At 45.1% G+C, this 20,064-nt stretch overlaps 1 protein-coding gene across 1 annotated transcript; it reads left to right on the top strand.

Moving 5' to 3' along the window:
* The first annotated feature begins 7,383 nt into the window (after positions 1–7,383).
* Positions 7,384–16,499, top strand: LOC137528211 (C5a anaphylatoxin chemotactic receptor 1-like). The gene is made up of 2 exons (XM_068249479.1): positions 7,384–7,660; positions 14,801–16,499. Exon 2 carries the CDS (start codon positions 14,840–14,842, stop codon positions 15,872–15,874), a length of 1,035 nt encoding a protein of 344 aa, XP_068105580.1. The 5' UTR covers positions 7,384–7,660; positions 14,801–14,839; the 3' UTR covers positions 15,875–16,499.
* The last annotated feature ends 3,565 nt before the right edge of the window (positions 16,500–20,064 follow it).

Genomic DNA, 20,064 nt, shown 5'->3' with positions numbered 1-20,064 from the left:
TTGATATATACATTGATTGAGAAAAATAAAGCACACCCTCTTTTATTTCTAAGGTTTTTCACATCACAGCATGCAGATGTGATAGTTTGCCCCATCATGTAGATCAGTGCTGTCTAACTTCATAGCAGGGGCAAGCACCGGGATTTTCTGTCTGGAGGGGGCGGAGCATCAATGTCACAGCTTCGGCGGTGGAGTCAAGCAGAAACAAGAGGTGGGCCTGCCAGAGGAGGAGGATTGACACAAAAAACAGGCCAAGGAAAGTGAGTGTGGCCCTGAGCCACATCTGACCCGCGGCCCGAAAGTTGGACAGCACTGGTGTAGATAAAAGATGCAGAGCCTAATTATGTCTGCATGTGACAAACCAACTCAGGAGTTACAGTAGATTCTTACCTTAACAAAATCATTGTGAGGACAATTGCTGCTAACAATCTAACCTGCATAAAGTAAACCTCAAGAATCATATGGTGGCTGCCATATTTATTTCCTTTAAAACAATAAAAGTTGCCTGGCAGGCCTGCTGATCTTTCTTATATCAGTCCTTAATCACAAACCTGAAACAAGAATGTGACTAATACAGTCAGACTTCAGTCAGAAACATCTGATCTGCATGCTTGTTCATGGTCTATGGCTTATGGCTCATACACACGGGTTACAACTTCTGCCACAACCACATGGCACGCGCGTGTTGCGGCGTCAGGTCCCCCGTGTGTATAACGCACGTGCCACGAACCGTCGCTAGTTAGAGCTGTCGCCAGGCGATTGGCGTGGCCAATCGCCGGCAACAGCTGTCGCCACAACTTCGCCGCAACTGTCGCTAGTCTGCCGTGTGTATGCGGACTAGCGACAGCAACCCACTTACCATGGACGGAGCTTCCGGCGGGGGGAGGAACCTTCGGCGACAGCTTCCGCCGCATCTCTGTCCCTCTGTGCGCCGTGTGTATGGCTGCTGCACAGAGGGACCTGGCGACGAGCTGTCGCTGCTTTTTTTTTTGGGGGGGGGGGGGGTCTCCTGCTACATTTGTGCCGCGTGTGTACAAGGCTTAAGAGTATTTCATGCAGAGGGTCAGCAGGACAGCCAGGCAACTTGCAATGTTTACAAATAAATACATATGTCACAACCTTCATATTTCTCTAACTGCAGCTGCGCTTAAAGTGAACCTGAGGTGAAAATAAACTGATGAGATAAACAATTGTTTAGGACAGGCGCGATACAATGCTGCTATTGTGCAGGGGCTCCAGGGAGCACAGTTAGGGCTTGATTCATGCTAAAGGAGTGCAGCTTAATGTAATAAAGCACTCGTTAAACAGAGGAGTGGCCGCTATGCATGCTTTATGTAACATTTATCTCAAAAGATCACTGCGCTTGCTTGCACCCTGTAATCAGTGAATGCACAGTGCCCAGTACTGGCTCAAACAGGCTACAATGAACACCCCGTGCCGCACTCCAGGGGGTAGTGCCACCACCAGATTAAGGGTAAATCTCACAGCTGCCCCTTTGTGGGTGCACTCACCGGAAGCGCGTCTTGCTTTTATTACATATCACATCCACTCTTTATCGCACAGCTCCCAAGTGTCCCTCTTTTGGAGGGACAGTCCCTCTTTGGGAGCCCTGTCCCCTGTCCCTCTTTCCTCATCATTTGTCCCTCTTTCAGGACTTGGTCCTTTAAATTGATATATTACTAATTTTAAAATGTTAATATGAAGGAAAATGACCCAGGATAGAAAATGCCAGTGTGGTTTGAAATATAAAACAACACATTTTTTCTTATGAAATCTTTATGGTATGCGTGACTAGGGGTGTGACGGGCATGTGTGATCAGGGGTGTGGCAGAGGCGTGGCTTAAGTGTCCCTCTTTCTCATCTCAAAAAGTTGGGAGGTATGTTTATCGTGCCAGCCAAGGAGTAGATTCAGCATGTGGCAATAAAATCCATTTATTTAAAAGTATACTATTTGCATGTAGTGCAGCACTTCTTGATGTCTGAGGGTATGCACTGAGGTTTCTATATGAATAGCTATATGAACTTTAAATGTATGAGGGATGCAAGTGGGATATATTAGTGGAGCTATTCTGGTATATGTATGTTAGGGTGTTAAGACATGTAGTATATAATTGAGGGTGATGCATTGGCACTTATGGGGAGTAAGGTCACTTTAAATGTATGAGAAAGGATAGGTGGTATATACGACTGGAGATATACTGGTATATGCAGTGTAATATTTAGGAATATGTAGTGTTTAGTATCCACATAAAGGGTTATGAAATAATAAGGTGTAGTAAGATTAGGAATTTATTGATGAGAATGTATGTTATATTATAAAGGAATCTATGTTTATATGCAGCAATGATGTCTCAATTAGGGGGCCTGCTCAGCAGGGCCGGGCCGGGGCATAGGCTGGAGAGGCTCCAGCCTCAGGGCGCAGTGTAGGAGGGGGCGCAGAATTCATTCAGCTGTCATTCCTAATTGTGTTTGAAGCAGAAAGAAATAAGAAAAGGGGATACATGGCAGTGACTGCAAGCCAGATAACTAGATATTAAGGTGTTGGGGAGGTTGTGGGCCCTGTGGCGCCTCTTAGTCTAATAGCAATCATAGTGTGATGGCTCGGGTGGCAGGGATGGAGGGGCGCACTTTGGTGTCTCAGCCTTGGGTGCTGGAGGACCTTGTCCCGGCTCTGCTGCTCAGGGTCGTAATTTTGGCCAGGTTACCTTTGCCCAAGTTACTGAGCGTTGAACCAGCCCTGGCCTCTCCTAAGAACAGTGTGTCACTGCACACTATAATGTCATTACAGCAAGTATCAGTGATACTAAAAGAAGTTCAAATATCTTTTTCAAAAAGAAACATAGGAATTATAAAACATTATCTAGGGTGGTATACCAAGGTAACTGAACAACAAATCTTGTCTTTGAACAAGCCAAATAAGTCATTCTTTAAAACAAGTCTCATGTTAGGGGGAGGACTCCTCTAGCGCTAATGAGAGTACAGAAGATCTTAATAAAAACATAACACCTAGCATCACCTCTTCAGGCTTGTACACAAGCAGGATAAATGTCACCCGTCGGAGTTCGCTACCTGATCCCTTGGGCAACACTGCAGGGCAGATGTGTCACTAGTCTGCAGGCTGTTACAAAGAAACTGAGCAAAAATTGCTATTAGGGTAAATATCAACACCTGAGGCACATAAATACTCATCCAAATAAAGAAAAGAATGCCTGATACTGGTGAACGGTAGGTATGTATTAAAATAAATTAGTCATTCCAAACAATTATTTCAAGAAAGATGTAATCAATTTATTAGGGACATATCCCATTAAAAACAATAAAAACAACGGTATAAAATCTCCCAAATTGTTGCACCAAGCACTTTGTTTATTGTACCATACCCCACGCTGCAATTGTGTATGCATATACATATATACAAAATATTTTTTGTGATCAGGGATGTGTTGCTTACAAGCAACAATTTGGGAGATTTTATATAGTTGTTTTTATTGTTTTTAATGGGATATGTCCCTAATAAATTGATTACATCTTTCTTGAAAGAATTGTTTGGAATGACTAATTTTTTTTAATACACACCTACCTTTCACCCGTATCAGGCATTCTTTTCTTTATTTGGACTGGTCTGCAGGCTAGCGATGAGTTCTGTTGTTATGTGGGGGTTTGGCACGATAGAACAGGTGTGTGTGATGTCATACGGCAGCAGGTTAACTGGCAGGGCCGGATTTGTACTTTCCAGTGCCCTAGGCCTGCTGTCACCAAGTGCTCCCCCCCCAAAAAAAAATATATATATTTTGTCCAACACTCTGACTAGCCATCATTGGTTTGAATGGGCTCATTTCAGTTGTGCTGCTCTGCCCCCCATTCAACAAATAATTCCTGTAATTTGCGCTCCTGCCCGAATGTGCACAGCGGCCGATAGTGTTCTGGGCATGCATACTTGAGAAATGATGCTGATGTATGACCGGTACTTGTCAAGAATGCATAACACTGTACTGGCCATGGGTAGGAGCGAGAAATTACAGGGAGCGCGAGTGGCCAGAGCATGCGCTGCTTCTTTGTCCTCTGTGAGACTGGCTGCAGTCGGAGCCACAAACAGGTGGCAGGGCAGTGCAATGGAGAGAAGCCCATCCAAAACAGAGAACAGGTAAGTAGAGATGTTGCAAATGGTTTTTGAACCGTTCGCCGGCGAACATCTCAGAATCTCTGGGCCCTGTACTACTTCCGGGTCGCTATGACCCGGAGTAGTACGCCTGTGCTGGCCCGGCCGTGCACGTCCTAGATCACGCTCCTGTTGCCGGGCACTTTCTGCGCATGTGCGTGACGTCATGAGTGACGTCACGCTCATGCACAGAGAGTGCCCGGCAACAGGAGCACGATATAGGATGCGCACTGCCGAACCAGCACCAGCGTACTACTCCGGGTCATAGCGACCCGGAAGTAGTACAGGGCCCAGAGAGATTCGCCCGGCGAACGGTTCGGGCCATCTCTACAGGTAAGTAGCAAACATCCTGTCAAGACCCACTTTGGATGTTCTGTTGTAATTAGAGTAGACCTGAACTCAGAACTTCCTCTCTGCTCTAAAAGATATGCAACAACATAGCCTTTAAATAAAAACATTTCTTTATTACAGCTAATACAAATCCTGCAATAAATCTGCAGTGTGTCTACTTCCTGCTTTCGTGGAAGCAGACATAGCAGACATATTCACAGGAGAAGAACAGAAGAAATTAGCTGAAGGGCACAGATGAAGAACAAAGGAATATACAAAAATAGCAGAAAAAGAACAGAAAAAAGAGGTGGAAAATAGACTCCAGTAGATTACAATGCTAGTTTTTTTTACATTTTTCAAAGAACAGACTTCTGTGTTTTATTTCATTAAACTTCTTTCTCAAGATTGGATGAAAATGCTAACATGGCTGTCACTTTTTTCTGTAAATTCATGACTAATATTAATTGTTCTTCCCAGTTAAAGCAGTTCCCCACCTACTGATCAATAGTATGTATTAGTAGGATGTATGGTGCTTGTGGTGAATACATATGTTTTGCACACGGAGGCTGTTCTCGGATTGCCCATTAGGAATCACTGGAGACATTTTACATTTTTAACGGACAAGAAAAAATGAAAACATAAACCACCAGAAACAGTAGGAGGCTACATATGCCTATGAGGAGAGCATAAGCAGGACAGGTTGTGTCTGTGGCAAACTGATTGACTCTAATGCACTGGGAAGTATCCCGCTGATGGAATACTAGGGATTAGGAGAAACCTTATACGACAGATAACAGGGTGTGGAAAATGGAACAGAATACTCCGAAACAAGAAGTTGAGCAGTGGGGTAATGGAAGAAAGGAGACAGGACTGAGAGAAAAGACTGAATGTGTGATGCTGCAGCCTATATGGACATAAGTGGTGAGAACACCAAGACATTATATATGAGTTGTAGAAGCATACTATCTGAAAACTGAAATTTGGTTCTAACACTGAATATCCATAGGTCTGTCAGTTGCAGAGACTTATATGAGATAAGTTGAGAAACTTCTTTTTTTGGTAGCCAATGCCAATGTGCCGGGTTTTCTTGTTTCAGTAAATCGATTTTTACCTTGTTCTAGTTAATCGACTGAGTGAGTATGCATAAGCTTTAGATAATTTTTTTTTTTTACTAATCTTGTACTTTTGTTCTGTAATTTTATTTTATGTTTATTTAATGTTTATGCTGTCCTTCTTTGATGTATACACAGCTTCGGAGTCTCCAATGAATGTTATTTATTGGATTTATATATTGCCAACATATTACGCAGCGCTGGACAATCAATAAGATTACAGACAATGATAACTTATGACATGTAATAAGCAGTAGGAAACCCAATGCCAGGTCATACATTGGAGTAGTAGTCCAAGTAATTCAAATTTGTGTTACTCTGTGAGCAGGATGCACAATCAGGCAAGATAAACAAGGAGGGAGGGCCCTGCCAAAGGCTTACAATCTAAAGGGAGGGGGTGGTGACATGATAGGAGGGGGTAGAATTGAGAGGTTCTCAGCTGATAGTTAGAGCGTCAACGAGGTGGGGTAGGCCTTCTTGAAGAGGTAAGCTTTGAGGGCTTGTTTGAAGGTACTGAAGGAGGGGGTATGTCTGATGGGCAGTGGGAGAGAGAGTGACCACCTTTAGTCTAGAACTAATTCTAAGGAACAAGCCGTTAACTTACCAATATGTTTTTCAGCTGTGTCCATTGCACCCCTGTTTTTAGTATCCAGTATTAGTACACCAGGGAAGGCATACTTTTGTGTTACTGTATATACTCGAGTATAAGTCTAGAAATTTAGGTCTGATTCACATCATAAAAGTGTAGTGTCGACTTATACACGAGTCACGGGCAACACTGAGCACACTGAGTAATGTGTGTACTACGGTAATAGTGACGTTCCAATTTGCAGCAATTTACCCTGTGGTAAATGATACTTTGAGGAAAGAAATGCCAAGAAAACACAGGTCTGAAAGTCCTGGCCACAACAATTAACAAGGAAAGGGGCAGGGGGGAAATACTGGGCTGCATAAAAGGGAGTGAATCATTTCAGCACTTGGGTAGCCTGAAGGAGGTATTGGCTGCACTTAAGGGGCAGGAGGGGTTAATGGCTGCAATGCTGTATGCAGTGCAGTCATTAACCCCTCCTGAGCCCCAAGTGCAGCCATTAACTTTGCTGGTTAGACTTATACTTGAGTCAATAACAAATTCCAGCTTAAGAGTGTTGAATAGTGGAGTCGACTTATACACGCGGTCGACTTGTATTCGAGTATATATGGTATATGCTACATTCATTTGAGCACTGTTTTCTCCTGCGCTCAAAGTGGCTGGAAAGAGTACTGGTTAAGGGCTTGGCCTCTGACACAAAACGCCAGGGTTCGAATATTGGCTCTTCTTCTTCAGTATACCAGATTTGGAGGTGTGTTTAGCTTCCAAGGGCAACAATGGTTAATTTGCATATATTCAGCAGTGATGCACTGGGAGACATCTTGGAGCTCACTCCAACCTGAATTATCACATATTCTTTCTGTTTTAAGAAAGCTAACTTTTGTTTTCCATAACATTTTAGTAAGGGGGCTTTTTGGACCATTGTAGCCCCTTACACACTCTGTTCTGGTTCGCCATGAACTTGGTGGTTAGTCTGTACTATTTAGTGAGGAGACCTTTGTTCAGTAAGGCAGCACCTATTCAGTGAAGAGACCTTGGGCAAGATTTCCAAACATTGCTACTGCCTATAGAGCAAGCCCCAGTGGCTGCAGCTCTGGCGCTTTGAGTCCGCCAGGAGAAAAGCACGATATAAATCTTGTCTTGTCTTGTTTTGTTACAGCCTTTCTACACCACTTCCCCTTTGATAATCTTAAGCAAAGCCAAACAGCCTCAAACAGCTTCTCTTCCTCGCTGGATGCACATTAATTTCACCACGTTCTTTCTGCGTGTTTTGCTTTCTGATTTTTATTAGAAAGAGTACGTGGTAATGCAATACCACATTGGTAAAAAAATAAAAAATACCTTTTGAAAAACATAAAAACGGATATAATGAATCCTAGTTTGGACATGATCCGAAGATCTAAATAAAAGGAACAAGATTTATACTTCAGCCAGAAAGCTTAAACTGCAGACTCAACTGCTTTGCTCTTGGTAAGTATTTTTAACTTTTACTGTACTGTTTACACGTGATGATAGCTTAAAAGACCTAGCCTGGATTTTCTGCTACTTAGTTACCAGCAAAATGTACTGCTATTTATTATGCTGCACAAATGCTAAATATTCTAAGAAACTGCACACTAAATTATTATTTATTATTATTTAGTATTTATGTAGTGCTGACATCACACGTAGCGCTGTACACAGTATATAATCTAGTCACTCACTGTCCCTCAGAGGGACTCACAATCCTAATCCCTACCATTCTCATTTGTCCATCTGAAGGTGGCCACACACGATATAATAAAAAGGTTTGATTTTACTGCAATTCTATAAAAACATTATGCAGAGAAAAAAACATTTTTTTCTACTAGAGAAAGAAATCTGATTGGATTTCCAGGTTTAAGTTGATCAAGAATGGCTGATTTTTCCGATCAGTTGAATGGTAACATAGATTGTCAAATGCTTAAGTTGTCAATGATGTTTTTCTTAGTTGGAGAAAAACGTGTGATACAATGTTTAGGTTTTTCAAATGTTACAGTCCAACAGGAAAATAGATTGTAATTCACAAACTGAGAAGAAATATAAAAAAGTTGTCTCGTGTGTAGCCACCTTATCTGTATGTGTTTTGGAGCGAGATGCTGTCATTGTAAGAGTCAGCACCGTCATAGCAAAAGATGATACAGTCATTACAGGTATATTAGGGCTGCAGATATTAAAGGATAACTTTTAATAATAACTATTAAAATATTTGTCTTTCTGCAAAACACATATAACTCACTTGATCATCAAATGACAAGAATGAGCCCACTGTACTCCTAAAAGCCGGCCATTAGGAGAACATTTTCTCAACCCAATCTTTGGGGCTCAAGAGGATTTGGGGGGGCACAGGCTCCCAAAACCTGAACAGAGGCTATAGGGGGCACAGGCTCCCCAAACCTGATCAGAGACTATAGGGGGCACAGGCTCCCCAAACCTGAACAGAGACTATAGGGGGCACAGGCTCCCCAAACCTGAACAGAGGCTATAGGGGGCACAGGCTCCCCAAACCTGATCAGAGACTACAGGGGGCACAGGCTCCCCAAACCTGATCAGAGACTATAGGGGGCACAGGCTCCCCAAACCTGAACAGAGACTATAGGGGGCACACGCTCCCCAAACCTGAACAGAGGCTATAGGGGGCAGGCTCCCCAAACCTGATCAGAGACTACAGGGGGCACAGGCTCCCAAAACCTGAACAGAGGCTATAGGGGGCACAGGCTCCCCAAACCTGATCAGAGACTACAGGGGGCACAGGTTCCCCAAACCTGGTCAGAGACTATAGGGGTCACAGGCTCCCGAAAACTGAACAGAGGCTACAGGGTGCACAGGCTCCCCTAACCTGAACAGAGACTACAGGGGGCACAGGCTCCCCAAACCTGATCAGAGACTACAGGGGGCACAGGCTCCCCAAACCTGATCAGAGACTATAGGGGGCACAGGCTCCCCAAACCTGATCAGAGAGTACAGGGGGCACAGGCTCCCCAAACCTGATCAGAGACTACAGGGGGCACAGGCTTCCCAAACCTGATCAGAGACTACAGGGGGCACAGGCTCCCCAAACCTGATCAGAGACTACAGTGTGCACAGGCTCCCCAAACCGGATCAGAGACTACAGGGGGCAAAGGTTCCCCAAACCTGATCAGAGACTGCAGGGGGCACAGGCTCCCCAAACCTGATCAGAGACTACAGGGGGCACAGGCTCCCCAAACCTGATCAGACACTACAGGGGGCACAGGCTCCCCAAACCTGATCAGAGACTACAGGGGGCACAGGCTCCCCAAACCTGATCAGAGACTACAGGGGGCACAGGCTCCCCAAACCTGATCAGACACTACAGGGGGCACAAGCTCCCCAAAACTGATCAGAGACTACAGGGGGCACAGGCTCCCCAAACCTGATCAGACACTACAGGGGGCACAGGCTCCCCAAACCTGATCAGAGACTACAGGGGGCACAGGCTCCCCAAACCTGATCAGAGACTACAGGGGGCACAGGCTCCCCAAACCTGATCAGAGACTACAGGGGGCACAGGCTCCCCTAACCTGATCAGAGGCTATAGGGGGCACAGGCTCCCCAAACCTGATCAGAGGCTATAGGGGGCACAGGCTCCCCTAACCTGATCAGAGACTACAGGGGGCACAGGCTCCCCAAACCTGATCAGAGACTACAGGGGGCACAGGCTCCCCAAACCTGATCAGAGACTACAGGGGGCACAGGCTCCCCAAACCTGAACAGAGTCTACAGGGGGCACAGCCTACCCAAACCAGAACAGAGACTACAGGGGGCACAGGCTCCCCAAACCTGATCAGAGACTACAGGGGGCACAGGCTCCCCTAATCTGATCAGAGACTACAGGGGGCACAGGCTCCCCAAACCTGATCAGAGACTACAGGGGGCACAGGCTCCCCAAACCTGATCAGAGACTACTGGGGGCACAGGCTCCCCAAACCTGAACAGAGTCTACAGGGGGCACAGCCTACCCAAACCAGAACAGAGACAACAGGGGGCACAGGCTCCCCAAACCTGATCAGAGACTACAGGGGGCACAGGCTCCTCAAACCTGAACAGAGTCTACAGGGGGCACAGGCTCCCCAAACCTGATCAGAGTCTACAGGGGGCACAGGTGTCCCAAACCAGAACAGAGTCTACAGGGGGCACAGGCTCCCCAAACCTGAACATAGTCTACAGGGGGCACAGGCTCTCCAAACCTGAACAGAGACTACAGGGGGCACAGGCTCCTCAAACCTGATCAGAGACTACAGGGGGCACAGGCTCCTCAAACCTGAACAGAGTCTACAGGGGGCACAGGTTCCCCAAACCAGAACAGCGTCTACACTGGGCACAGGCTCCCCAAACCTGAACATAGTCTACAGGGGGCACAGGCTCCCCAAACCTGAACAGAGACTACAGGGGACACAGGCTCCCCTAACCTGAACAGAGACTAGTGGGGGCACAGGCTCCCCAAACCAGAACAGAGACCACTAGGGCACAGGCTCTCCAAACCTGAACAGAGACTACAGGGGGCACAGCTGGGCGGACATTCAGCCGACAGTAGCACGTGTGTACACGCTGTCGGCAGACTGATAAGGCTGTTTCTGAACGATCCGCTGAGCGCGTACACAGGTGCTACTGTCGGCTCAATGTCTGGCCAGCGGGAGGGTCTGGCAGACCCGTTGTGTGCGGAAGTATGGCGTGTGTACGCGCCTTAACAGTTAGTAAATCAATGTCATGGTGCTTGTATCAATAATTATACCAAGGAAATGTATTTCAGCACTATGGTCTTCTGTCCAGCTGCTATCGCCTGCCAGTGGGACCCCAAATTGTTGCGCTGCAAAGACAAGATGCTAAGGGCCCTTTTACACTTAATCAGTTGCTCTCAGAAAACGGAACGGAAAGAAAACTGATTTTCAAAGTAATGCCCATGTTTTCCTATGGCACTTTTTACACTTAACGCGTTTTAACTGAAATCTTCTTCCCAATGCACTGGAAAAAACGCGTACCAACGCGTACTAACGCACACTAATGCACCCCAACTGAACTGATTAAGTGTTAAAGGGGCCTAAGGGCAAAGAGTGGACTACAGGAAACGTGTTAAAATTACATTTATGAACAGATACCCTCCCCTTCTAGCAGTGCTTTGCTAATAACTACGGAATTCAGAGCCCAAAGGTTTTGCTGCTTGAGCAATACCAGTGCACACGGCTAACTACAATACTTGTATCCATCAAATGTGACTTTTTAAGCCTCACCACACCTTCATCCAGAGCACAAAAAGAGCCACAAAAAGCAAAAACTCTTCCTGACTAGATCAAGGTATCACCTTCCCACACATAGCAATCATAGCTGTGGATGCCCTTCGTAGTAAGGAAAGCATCCATGCTCTTTGTTCAAATGTAAGCATAGAAGTTGCCACTTGCCAAAGCTAATTCACGTGGTAAGATATTCAACACTTTAACTAAAAAAAGCGATATTTGCAAATACATGTTAAAGGGACTTCGAGCTGAGGTATAAAATGGAAATCTGAACTTACCTGGGGCTTCCTCTAGCCTTCCCCCCCCCCAGTAACCCGTGAGGTCCCTTGGCGTTCTCTGGATCCCCTCTGTGGTCCTGCTAGTGCAGTACTGAAGTCATGCGTAACAGTGCATGCGCACCCGGCTTGTTCATCATAAGCATCCTGTGCATGTGCGGTTCAGTCTTTCGAGAACCGTGCATGCACAGGACGCTTACAGTGATGAGTGTGTGATCAAGTCGGGTGTGCGGACAGGCCAAGCATGCGCAGTTGCACGCAACTTCAGCGGAAGTCGCGCACCTAGCAGAGCTGCCAGTGGGACCATGGGGGGCTGGAGGAAGCCACAGGTAAGTTCAGATTTCCATTTTATTCCTCTGCTCAGGGTCCCTTTAAGCCGAGCAGCACAAGAAGCCTCCTATTTAAGTTATTATTTATTGTATGTATAAATGGCCAACATATTATGCAGCATTAAATAAAAGGTAAATTGGGTTACAGAAAACAAGGTGCAAGATACAAGATCATGCCACTGTCACATAAGTCTTAAGGATTGTACACTTGCAAAACAAAAGTCGTGGAAAACACAACCAACATCGAGGAAACGACTTTACCAGCAACTTAGTTGAAACAACAAGTCTTTTCTGCACCCTGATATTGCAATCAGCCAACTCATTTACGTACTTACTGTGCATACTGTGGCCATGTGTGTGCAAACGACATTGTACACACGTGTACAAATGTATCAGCACACCGTTTTAGAATGCTATACGCTCCTTTTAATGAGCTATGCGCTCCATAAGGATATCAACCACACGCCTTACCAACCACACGCCTTGATGAAGGGGGACCCTGCGTGGCCCCCGAAACAATTGTCGGCTTCATTATCCTTATGGAACGCATAGCTCATTAAAAGGAGCGTATAGCATTCTTAAACGGTGTGCTGATACATTTGTACATTGTTTCTAATTGGGACATGCCTACGTCCTAGTATCAAACACCCAACCTACAGTTGATGGAGTGCCTTCTACGACTTTCATATCATTGTACACACGTGGCCAACTGCACAATATCTGGCCAACAGTTGTCTGCCTCCAGATTGGAAACTGGCACCGCCGTTGCTTGCTGCCAAAGCCAAATACTCCAAACACAGTGATTCTCTGAGTATGCCTGTAGCCTGTGCTGAGAGGAACACCCAGGTAGGTAGTTAGGAAGATTAAAAACACAAGGGCTCTGGGTTGCCCTCAGCAGACTCACCAAAGTCTCTGATTCTTGATTTTGCTGCAAGCAACTACAATGCTAGTTTCCAATGTAGGTGTGAATGGCGCCTGACATGTGACTCTTGCATGTATTTATCTATTGCACTGTACAGTATGTCCTGCTTCTCATGCCCCAGCAGGGCTAAATGATTATTTTGAATAATCCTATTTCTTTCATGTGGACCTGAACTCAGAACTTCCTCTCCGCTCTAAAAGATAAGCAACAGCATAACAACCTTTAAAGAAAAACATTTCTTTGTTACAGCTGATACAAATCCAGCAATAAATCTGCAGGATGCCTACTTCCTGCTTTCATGGAAGCAGACACAGTGTTAACATACTGTGTTTACAAACTACCTGCTCTACCAAGGCAGCCAGCTGACACAGCAGAGAAATCAAATTACAGTTGTGATTAGTCACAGATGAGGGGTAATTAGACAGGCTAAACTCTCTTAAAGAGACTCCGTAACAAAAATTGCATCCTGTTTTTTATCATCCTACATGTTCCAAAAGCTATTCTAATGTGTTCTGGCTAACTGCAGCACTTTCTACTATGACAGTCTCTGTAATAAATCAATGTATCTTTCCCCTGTCAGACTTGTCGGCCTGTGTTTGGAAGGCTGCCAAGTTCTTCAGTGTTGTGGTTCTGCTATGAACTCATCCTTTCTGGCCCCTCTATGCACACTGCCTGTGTGTTATTTAGATAAGAGAGAAGAGAGAAGCTGCTCTAATCAGCTGGATGAATCGTCCTCTGAGCTGGCTGGGCTTTCACATACTGAGGAATTACAAACAAGGGCAAAGCTGTTTGCAAGAAGAAAAGAGCAGCCTGAAACTTCAGTGCATGAGAACGGGGAAAGAAACACACAAATGATCTCTTGAGATTCAAAAGGAATGCTGTATACAGCCTGCTTATGTATGGATGTATTTTCTATGTGTGGACATACTGTACATCAACCTACTTCCTGTTTTGGTGGCCATTTTGTTTGTTTACAAACAAACTTTTTAAAACAGTTTTTAACCACTTTTAATGCGGCGAGGAGCGGCGAAATTGTGACAGAGGGTAATAGGAGATGTCCCCTAACGCACTGGTATGTTTACTTTTGTGTGATTTTAACAATACAGATTCTCTTTAATAAATAGAGGGTTTCCGTCTGTCCTGTGCAAGAGTTCAAGTCCACTTTAATTAGGGTTAGAGGCATTGTTTTTTGCATGCCTGGCTGATCCAAAAGCTTTTCCCTCGTGTTTTAGACTTAGGGGCCTGATTCACAAAGCAGTGCTAACAGTTAGCACGCTTGTGAAAAGCCCTTTATCACGCCTAAACTCAGTTTAGGCATGATAAGTTTAGGTGTGATAAGTTTAGGCGTGATAAGTTTAGGTGTGATAAGTTTAGGCATGATAAGTTTAAGCACCAACTGGGCTAGCACCGCAGTGCACAGCTGATCAAAAGTTTTGCGCTAGCAAAGTCTGGTGCACTTCGCATAGAGTTTAATGGCGCTGCTTTGCGTGCGGGACTTTGCACGCTATCTACACTTATCTAAACTTAGCATGCCTAAACTTATCACACCTAAACTTATCACACCTAAACTTATCACGCCTAAACTGGCTTTTCACCAGCGTGGTGCAATGGTTATCATGCCTAAAGTCTCTAACTGGGTTAGCACCGCTTTGTGAATCGAGCCCTAGATGCTAAAAGCTATACTTTCCTAATCCCATCTCCTGCCTTTAGGGTAAGACTAATAAGAATAATGGTATAGTTGTTCACTCATCACTATATGTCGTTGTACAAAACTCCCTAGCTAACTTTTCCTCTTTCTCAATTATGTTGTACAGGTCGCCAAGACTCAACAAGGCCTACTTTGTTGATTCACCATGAATTTTTCATATAATTATGATTACTTCTATGCAAACAATGATACTGTGTCTAACCTTGAGACGCAAAGAAGAAATGAAATGTACCCCATTGACTGGGTTGCTATTGCCATGTACATTATAGTGTTTCTGGTTGGTGTGCCTGGCAATGCCCTAGTCGTGTGGGTCACCATCTTTGATATGAAAAAAACGGTAAACACAGTATGGTTCTTACACTTGGCAGTGGCAGACCTTTTGTGTTGTCTCTCATTGCCAGTTTCCATAATGGAAGCAATCCTGAGACATTGGCCTCTGGGTCTATTAGCCTGCAAGTTCATTCCAAGCTTGCTGCTGGTCAACATGTATGCCAGTGTCCTTCTTCTCACTGTGATCAGCATGGACCGTTGTGCCATGGTCCTCAAGCCTGTGTGGTGCCAGAACAACCGAACTCTGAAGAAGGCATATGTAGCTTGTGCAGTGATATGGATCCTGGCCTTCCTTATGAGTACTCCAGCCTTCATATTTCGCTATACAAGTGTAGAGGATAACGAAGGGACTGAGATCTGTGTGTACAATTATGTTTTGGTTCTTGATCACAAACACAAAGTGGAGAATTCTATTGCTAGTTTCCGATTGCTTATGGGCTTTGTCATTCCATTCCTGGTCATCACTGTTTGCTACGGCCTTCTACTGAAAAGTGTGCGGGAGCGATTCAGTCAGTCTACTAAGACATTGAAAGTCATCCTCACCGTGATCATCGGGTTTTTCATTTGTTGGCTTCCATATCATATAACGGCAATTATTCTGGCTACCAACGAACCCTCTTCAGCATTATTCAACATAACAGCTAAGGTAGACACAATCTTTATTGCCTTAGCCTTTGTCAACAGTTCTATCAACCCAATCATTTATGTGTTCATGGGCCAGGACATGAAGAGCAAGTTTAAAAGATCCATCAGCTTACGTGTTAAGGTTGCCCTGGAGGAAGATACAAGTCAGTCTCATGACAAGAAGTCAAAGTCATCAAATACCAAAAACAAAGAAAATACTGTGTAAAATGTAAATGTAATGACAAAATAATATAATGTGCGGTGATCAGGTATTATGCTGCCACCCATTTCAAACAATAATATCAGCTGATATGCAGTTGGGCAATGCGGGGAGGTGAGTGATGACGACGCATCACCTGACCCCGCTAGCTCTAATCGCAGTGCTTCCCCCCCACTAGCCAATCATGTCACATGACCTGAACCAATCAGGCTGTCACTATGAGTAGACCAATCAGCGCGATTGGTGTGGGCAGGCACGTGACACCGCCCAACCAATCAGTGCACACCAATGATCCCCTATGCATACCGGCGCGATAGGGCGGCGGAATCAACGGATTTTCTTGCACCTAAGGAAATTATGTTGTTCCTATATATTAGCCCGTTCTAAGCCCGCTCTTCTTATCCCCTGATGACGGCATAGCGCCGAAACCTGTTAGGGAAGGAGAGACTGGCTATCTCTATTGGAATCAACTATATGTGATAAGGTGCACTTGGACTTTTTGTCAGTGCAAAAACCTTATAGGCGTATTTATGCAGTGAGGGTCCAGTTTGCATGGACCCACAATGTAAGTGTATTGTTTTTAATGATTTTTACACTGTGAATAAAATAGTAACTCCCTGCTGACACACTACTGAGCCTGGCCTGTGGTTTTGTCCCTTTGGTGGTGGCCACTGTATACCAACAAGCACTGGGCGTTTGTAGGCTTCAGCAATAGCAGTGACAGCGCTGAGGATTAAAGATACAAAATATATTGCCATGTATAACTATGTTAGTATAAGGTTTGTTAAAAAGTCCTCTATGAACATTTTATATTTGATATAAAGCAAACCAGGGAAGAAACATCAAAAAACTCAACCACACTAACAATACTTGCAAAGTACAGGCATGGCATGTTAGTAGTCGTTATCTGCAAGTCTTCTTATGGGTCATTGTCACAGGCTCAATAAGCCTGCCCTTGCCAGTCTTTAATGTGGGTTACCATTCCCCTGAAGTATATCATATCACATCAAATAATGGACTAAGTAGTACTCAACTGGCAAACGACCTTTTAAGTTAGGTGGTAATTAACACATGTTTTTGGGGTTAACCCCTTCCTTAGGGGTATAGCTGAGGAAGGGGTTAACTCTGAATGTTATTTGCCAGTGTAGGAGTTAGGATAAGTCTAGGGATTGGCCATAATTCACTAAGTTCATTTCCTGACTTCAAAAATGATTCTGTGCTGTTTTTGCTGTTATTACCACGATGAGAAAGCATGTAGTATTCACTAAGCAATTTACCTCAGGCAAACCTTAAAATAAGGAAACAATCTTTAAGTTAAGGAGTGACTTCTAAAGTTAAGGTTTACATCCTTAAAATAAGGACATCATTCTAAAGTTAAAGACCGGATATTAATTCACAGAGAGGAATGCAAGTGTAAAGTATGTGAGGAGTGGTCTGAGCTGCCATTAAACCTAAACTGTATTTTTCCTTTTAAAATAATATCATTTGCATGGCTCTCCTCCTGATCCTGTGTCTCTAATACTTTTAGCCACAGCCCCTCAACAAGCATGCAGAGCAGGTGCTCTGACTGAAGTCAGACTGGATTAGCTGCATGCTTTTTTCAGGGTTGTGATTCAGCGACTGCTGCAGCCAAAGAGATCAGCAGGACTGACATGCAACTGGTATTGTTTAAAAGGAAGCATCCATATCCCTCTCAGTTAAGACAAACACGCACGCACGCACACACACACACACACACCTCCCCCCGCCCCCCAGCCAAACACACCCACACCAACAGCCTCTATCTCTTTCCCTTGCTGTCCTACACAGGCTAACTGTAGTAGTGCTGGCAGCAGGAAGGGTGGAGCTACAGCCTGCCTGTGCTCCTCCCTTCTCTATATACTGCATGTGAGAATAACTACAGAGGTGATAACTTAAAGAGGAACTCCAGCCTAAACAAACATACTGTCATTAAGTTACATTAGTTATGTTAATTAAAATAGATAGGTAATATAATCTCTTACCCACACTGTTTTAAAAGAACAGGCAAATGTTTGATTTCATGATGGCAGCCATCTTTTTGGTTGAAAGGAGGTGACAGGGAGCATGAGACACAGTTCCAACTGTCCTGTGTCCTGGGCACCTCTCCCAGTTGCTAGGCAACATGAATAACAACATAGGAAATCCCATCATGCTCTGCACAGCATCAGAGAAAAAAAGCCCGGGCTTTTTTTCTTTGATGGGTGGAGCTTAGCTATAAATGCAGCTAAAAATTAAGCTTTGGTAAGAAAAACAAAGTTCTGATGCTGTGAAACTGTTAAAGAAACACCAAGCCTTTTCAGTTCTGCTGAGTAGACTTTTAGTCCGGAGGTTCACTTTAAGGACTAGAGTGATAAGACAACACTCTCACTGTGAAAGTTTATCACCACATGTTAAAAACGCAAGCTTCTTTAGTGAATTAATATTTAAAATACTGATTGATGTGTGGTGATAAGCTTTCACTTGCCTTATTATTACCAGCATGATCTTAGTGAATGGGGGCCATTAATTCCTTGTATCTGTGAACATGTCCAAGGCAAGGTCCCTTTAATGTCCAAGGCAGGGATGCTTAAAGAGAAACCGTGACCAAGAATTTAACTTCATCTCAATCAGTAACTGATACCCCCTTTTACACAAGAAATCTTTCCTTTTCACAAACAAATCATCAGGGGGTCTGTATGGCTGATATTGTGGTTACCCCCTCCCCCCCAGGAAACTGTGAGGACCATGGCCCTGGCAGCTTCCTGTCTGTGAACCTCGTTGCATGGTGGTAAATAGCTGTTTACAGCTGTTTTCAACTGCCTTCCAGTGACATCACCTGCCAGTAGTAAAAATGTCACCATGTTATAAATGTCAGAATGTAAATCAGGGAGAGGAAAGCTTTTACAATGGGCCAACACTCGCTAATTAATGACAGCGGATCACCACTGACACTCTGGAGGGGACAGCCGTGTCACATGGCTGTCCCCAGTACAGCGCTGCCTTAGATTGCAGCGCTGCACTACCCTAATAGTTTCGTCGTCTAACAGTCTTCGAGCGGTGATCGCCGCACGGAGACTGAAGGCGGGGCGGAGCTCCACCACCCGAGCAGGAGATGCGCGCGCAGCGTGAGCGTGATCTCCTGCTAGCCCCATAGAAGACCGTTCACGCCAATGGGCGTGGAGCGGTCCTGGGGCTGCTGCACTGCTCACGCCAATTGGCGTGGAGCAGTCAGCAAGTGGTTAAGCTGGTCAGAAGCTTCAAAAAAGATACCACATTTTTACCTCCACACAGGGACAGTGACCTTACGCTCACCCAAGAATTCATAGTGCCCATATTTTCTGGGTTAGGAGGCTCCTGTGTTGCTCACCTTTGCACAGATTGTTGGGCTCAGCCTGGCACCTGAAAGATTTTCAGACCAAATGTACTTCTGAACCTGGAGTAAGGCTAGGTCCACACTAGGTATCCTAACGTATCCATTTTTCAAGCTGGATCAAATCCGGAGCCACGGATACCAGTGTTTTACATAGCAGCTGTCTTCACTCATAAAAAAATGGATCCATCTGCGTTTGCGGGGACCCGTTTTCAAAACCTGAACGGAAGGTCCGGGTCTGCTGCATTTTCACGCAACGGATCTGGACCCTGATACACGCAGGGGTAGTGGCAGGCAATAGAAAACCAATCCCCCTCTACACAGGCAGATTTGGACATAGAAACAGATCAGTTTCTGTGTCACAGCCTGTGGGGGGAGAGGGGGCTGCCATGCTGGAGGGGTATAGCAGGCAGGATGGGGGTGGCAGCGGTCAGTGGGGAGGGGTTCCCCGTCCCCACTACAACCTCCAGCTACATGCCGCAAGACTCGTTAAAATGTATAGCAGCGGCGAGCGAGGTGCTTACCTTCTCCTCCTACTTTCTCAGCTCGCTGTGTCACTGCCTGCAATACTGCCCTCCGAACCTCCCCCCTCCCAGCTGACTTCTGCCACACCCATCCTGCCTGCTATACCCCTCCAACATGGTGGCTGCCTGTTCCCCCACGACTGGGCATACGTTTTCAAGGACTGGAAACGTATGCTACAAAAATGCATTTCTGGAGAAACAGGGGGGAGAAAAAAAAAGTTTAGAAAAATGGATCTGTTTGAAACGGACCGATGTGGACCTAGCCGCATACAGATTCAAAGTAACACGGTAATAATACTCAT

Source organism: Hyperolius riggenbachi, chromosome 8 (assembly GCF_040937935.1).
Source record: "Hyperolius riggenbachi isolate aHypRig1 chromosome 8, aHypRig1.pri, whole genome shotgun sequence".
NCBI classification, from domain to species: Eukaryota; Metazoa; Chordata; class Amphibia; order Anura; family Hyperoliidae; genus Hyperolius; species Hyperolius riggenbachi.
Note: the sequence above shows the minus strand (reverse complement) of the source record. Positions and strands in the feature narration are given on the sequence as shown.

Bases quoted from the DNA above. Each gene is read 5' to 3' on its own strand.
- LOC137528211 (XM_068249479.1), top strand. From the start codon at position 14,840: ATGAATTTTTCATATAATTATGATTACTTCTATGCAAACAATGATACT.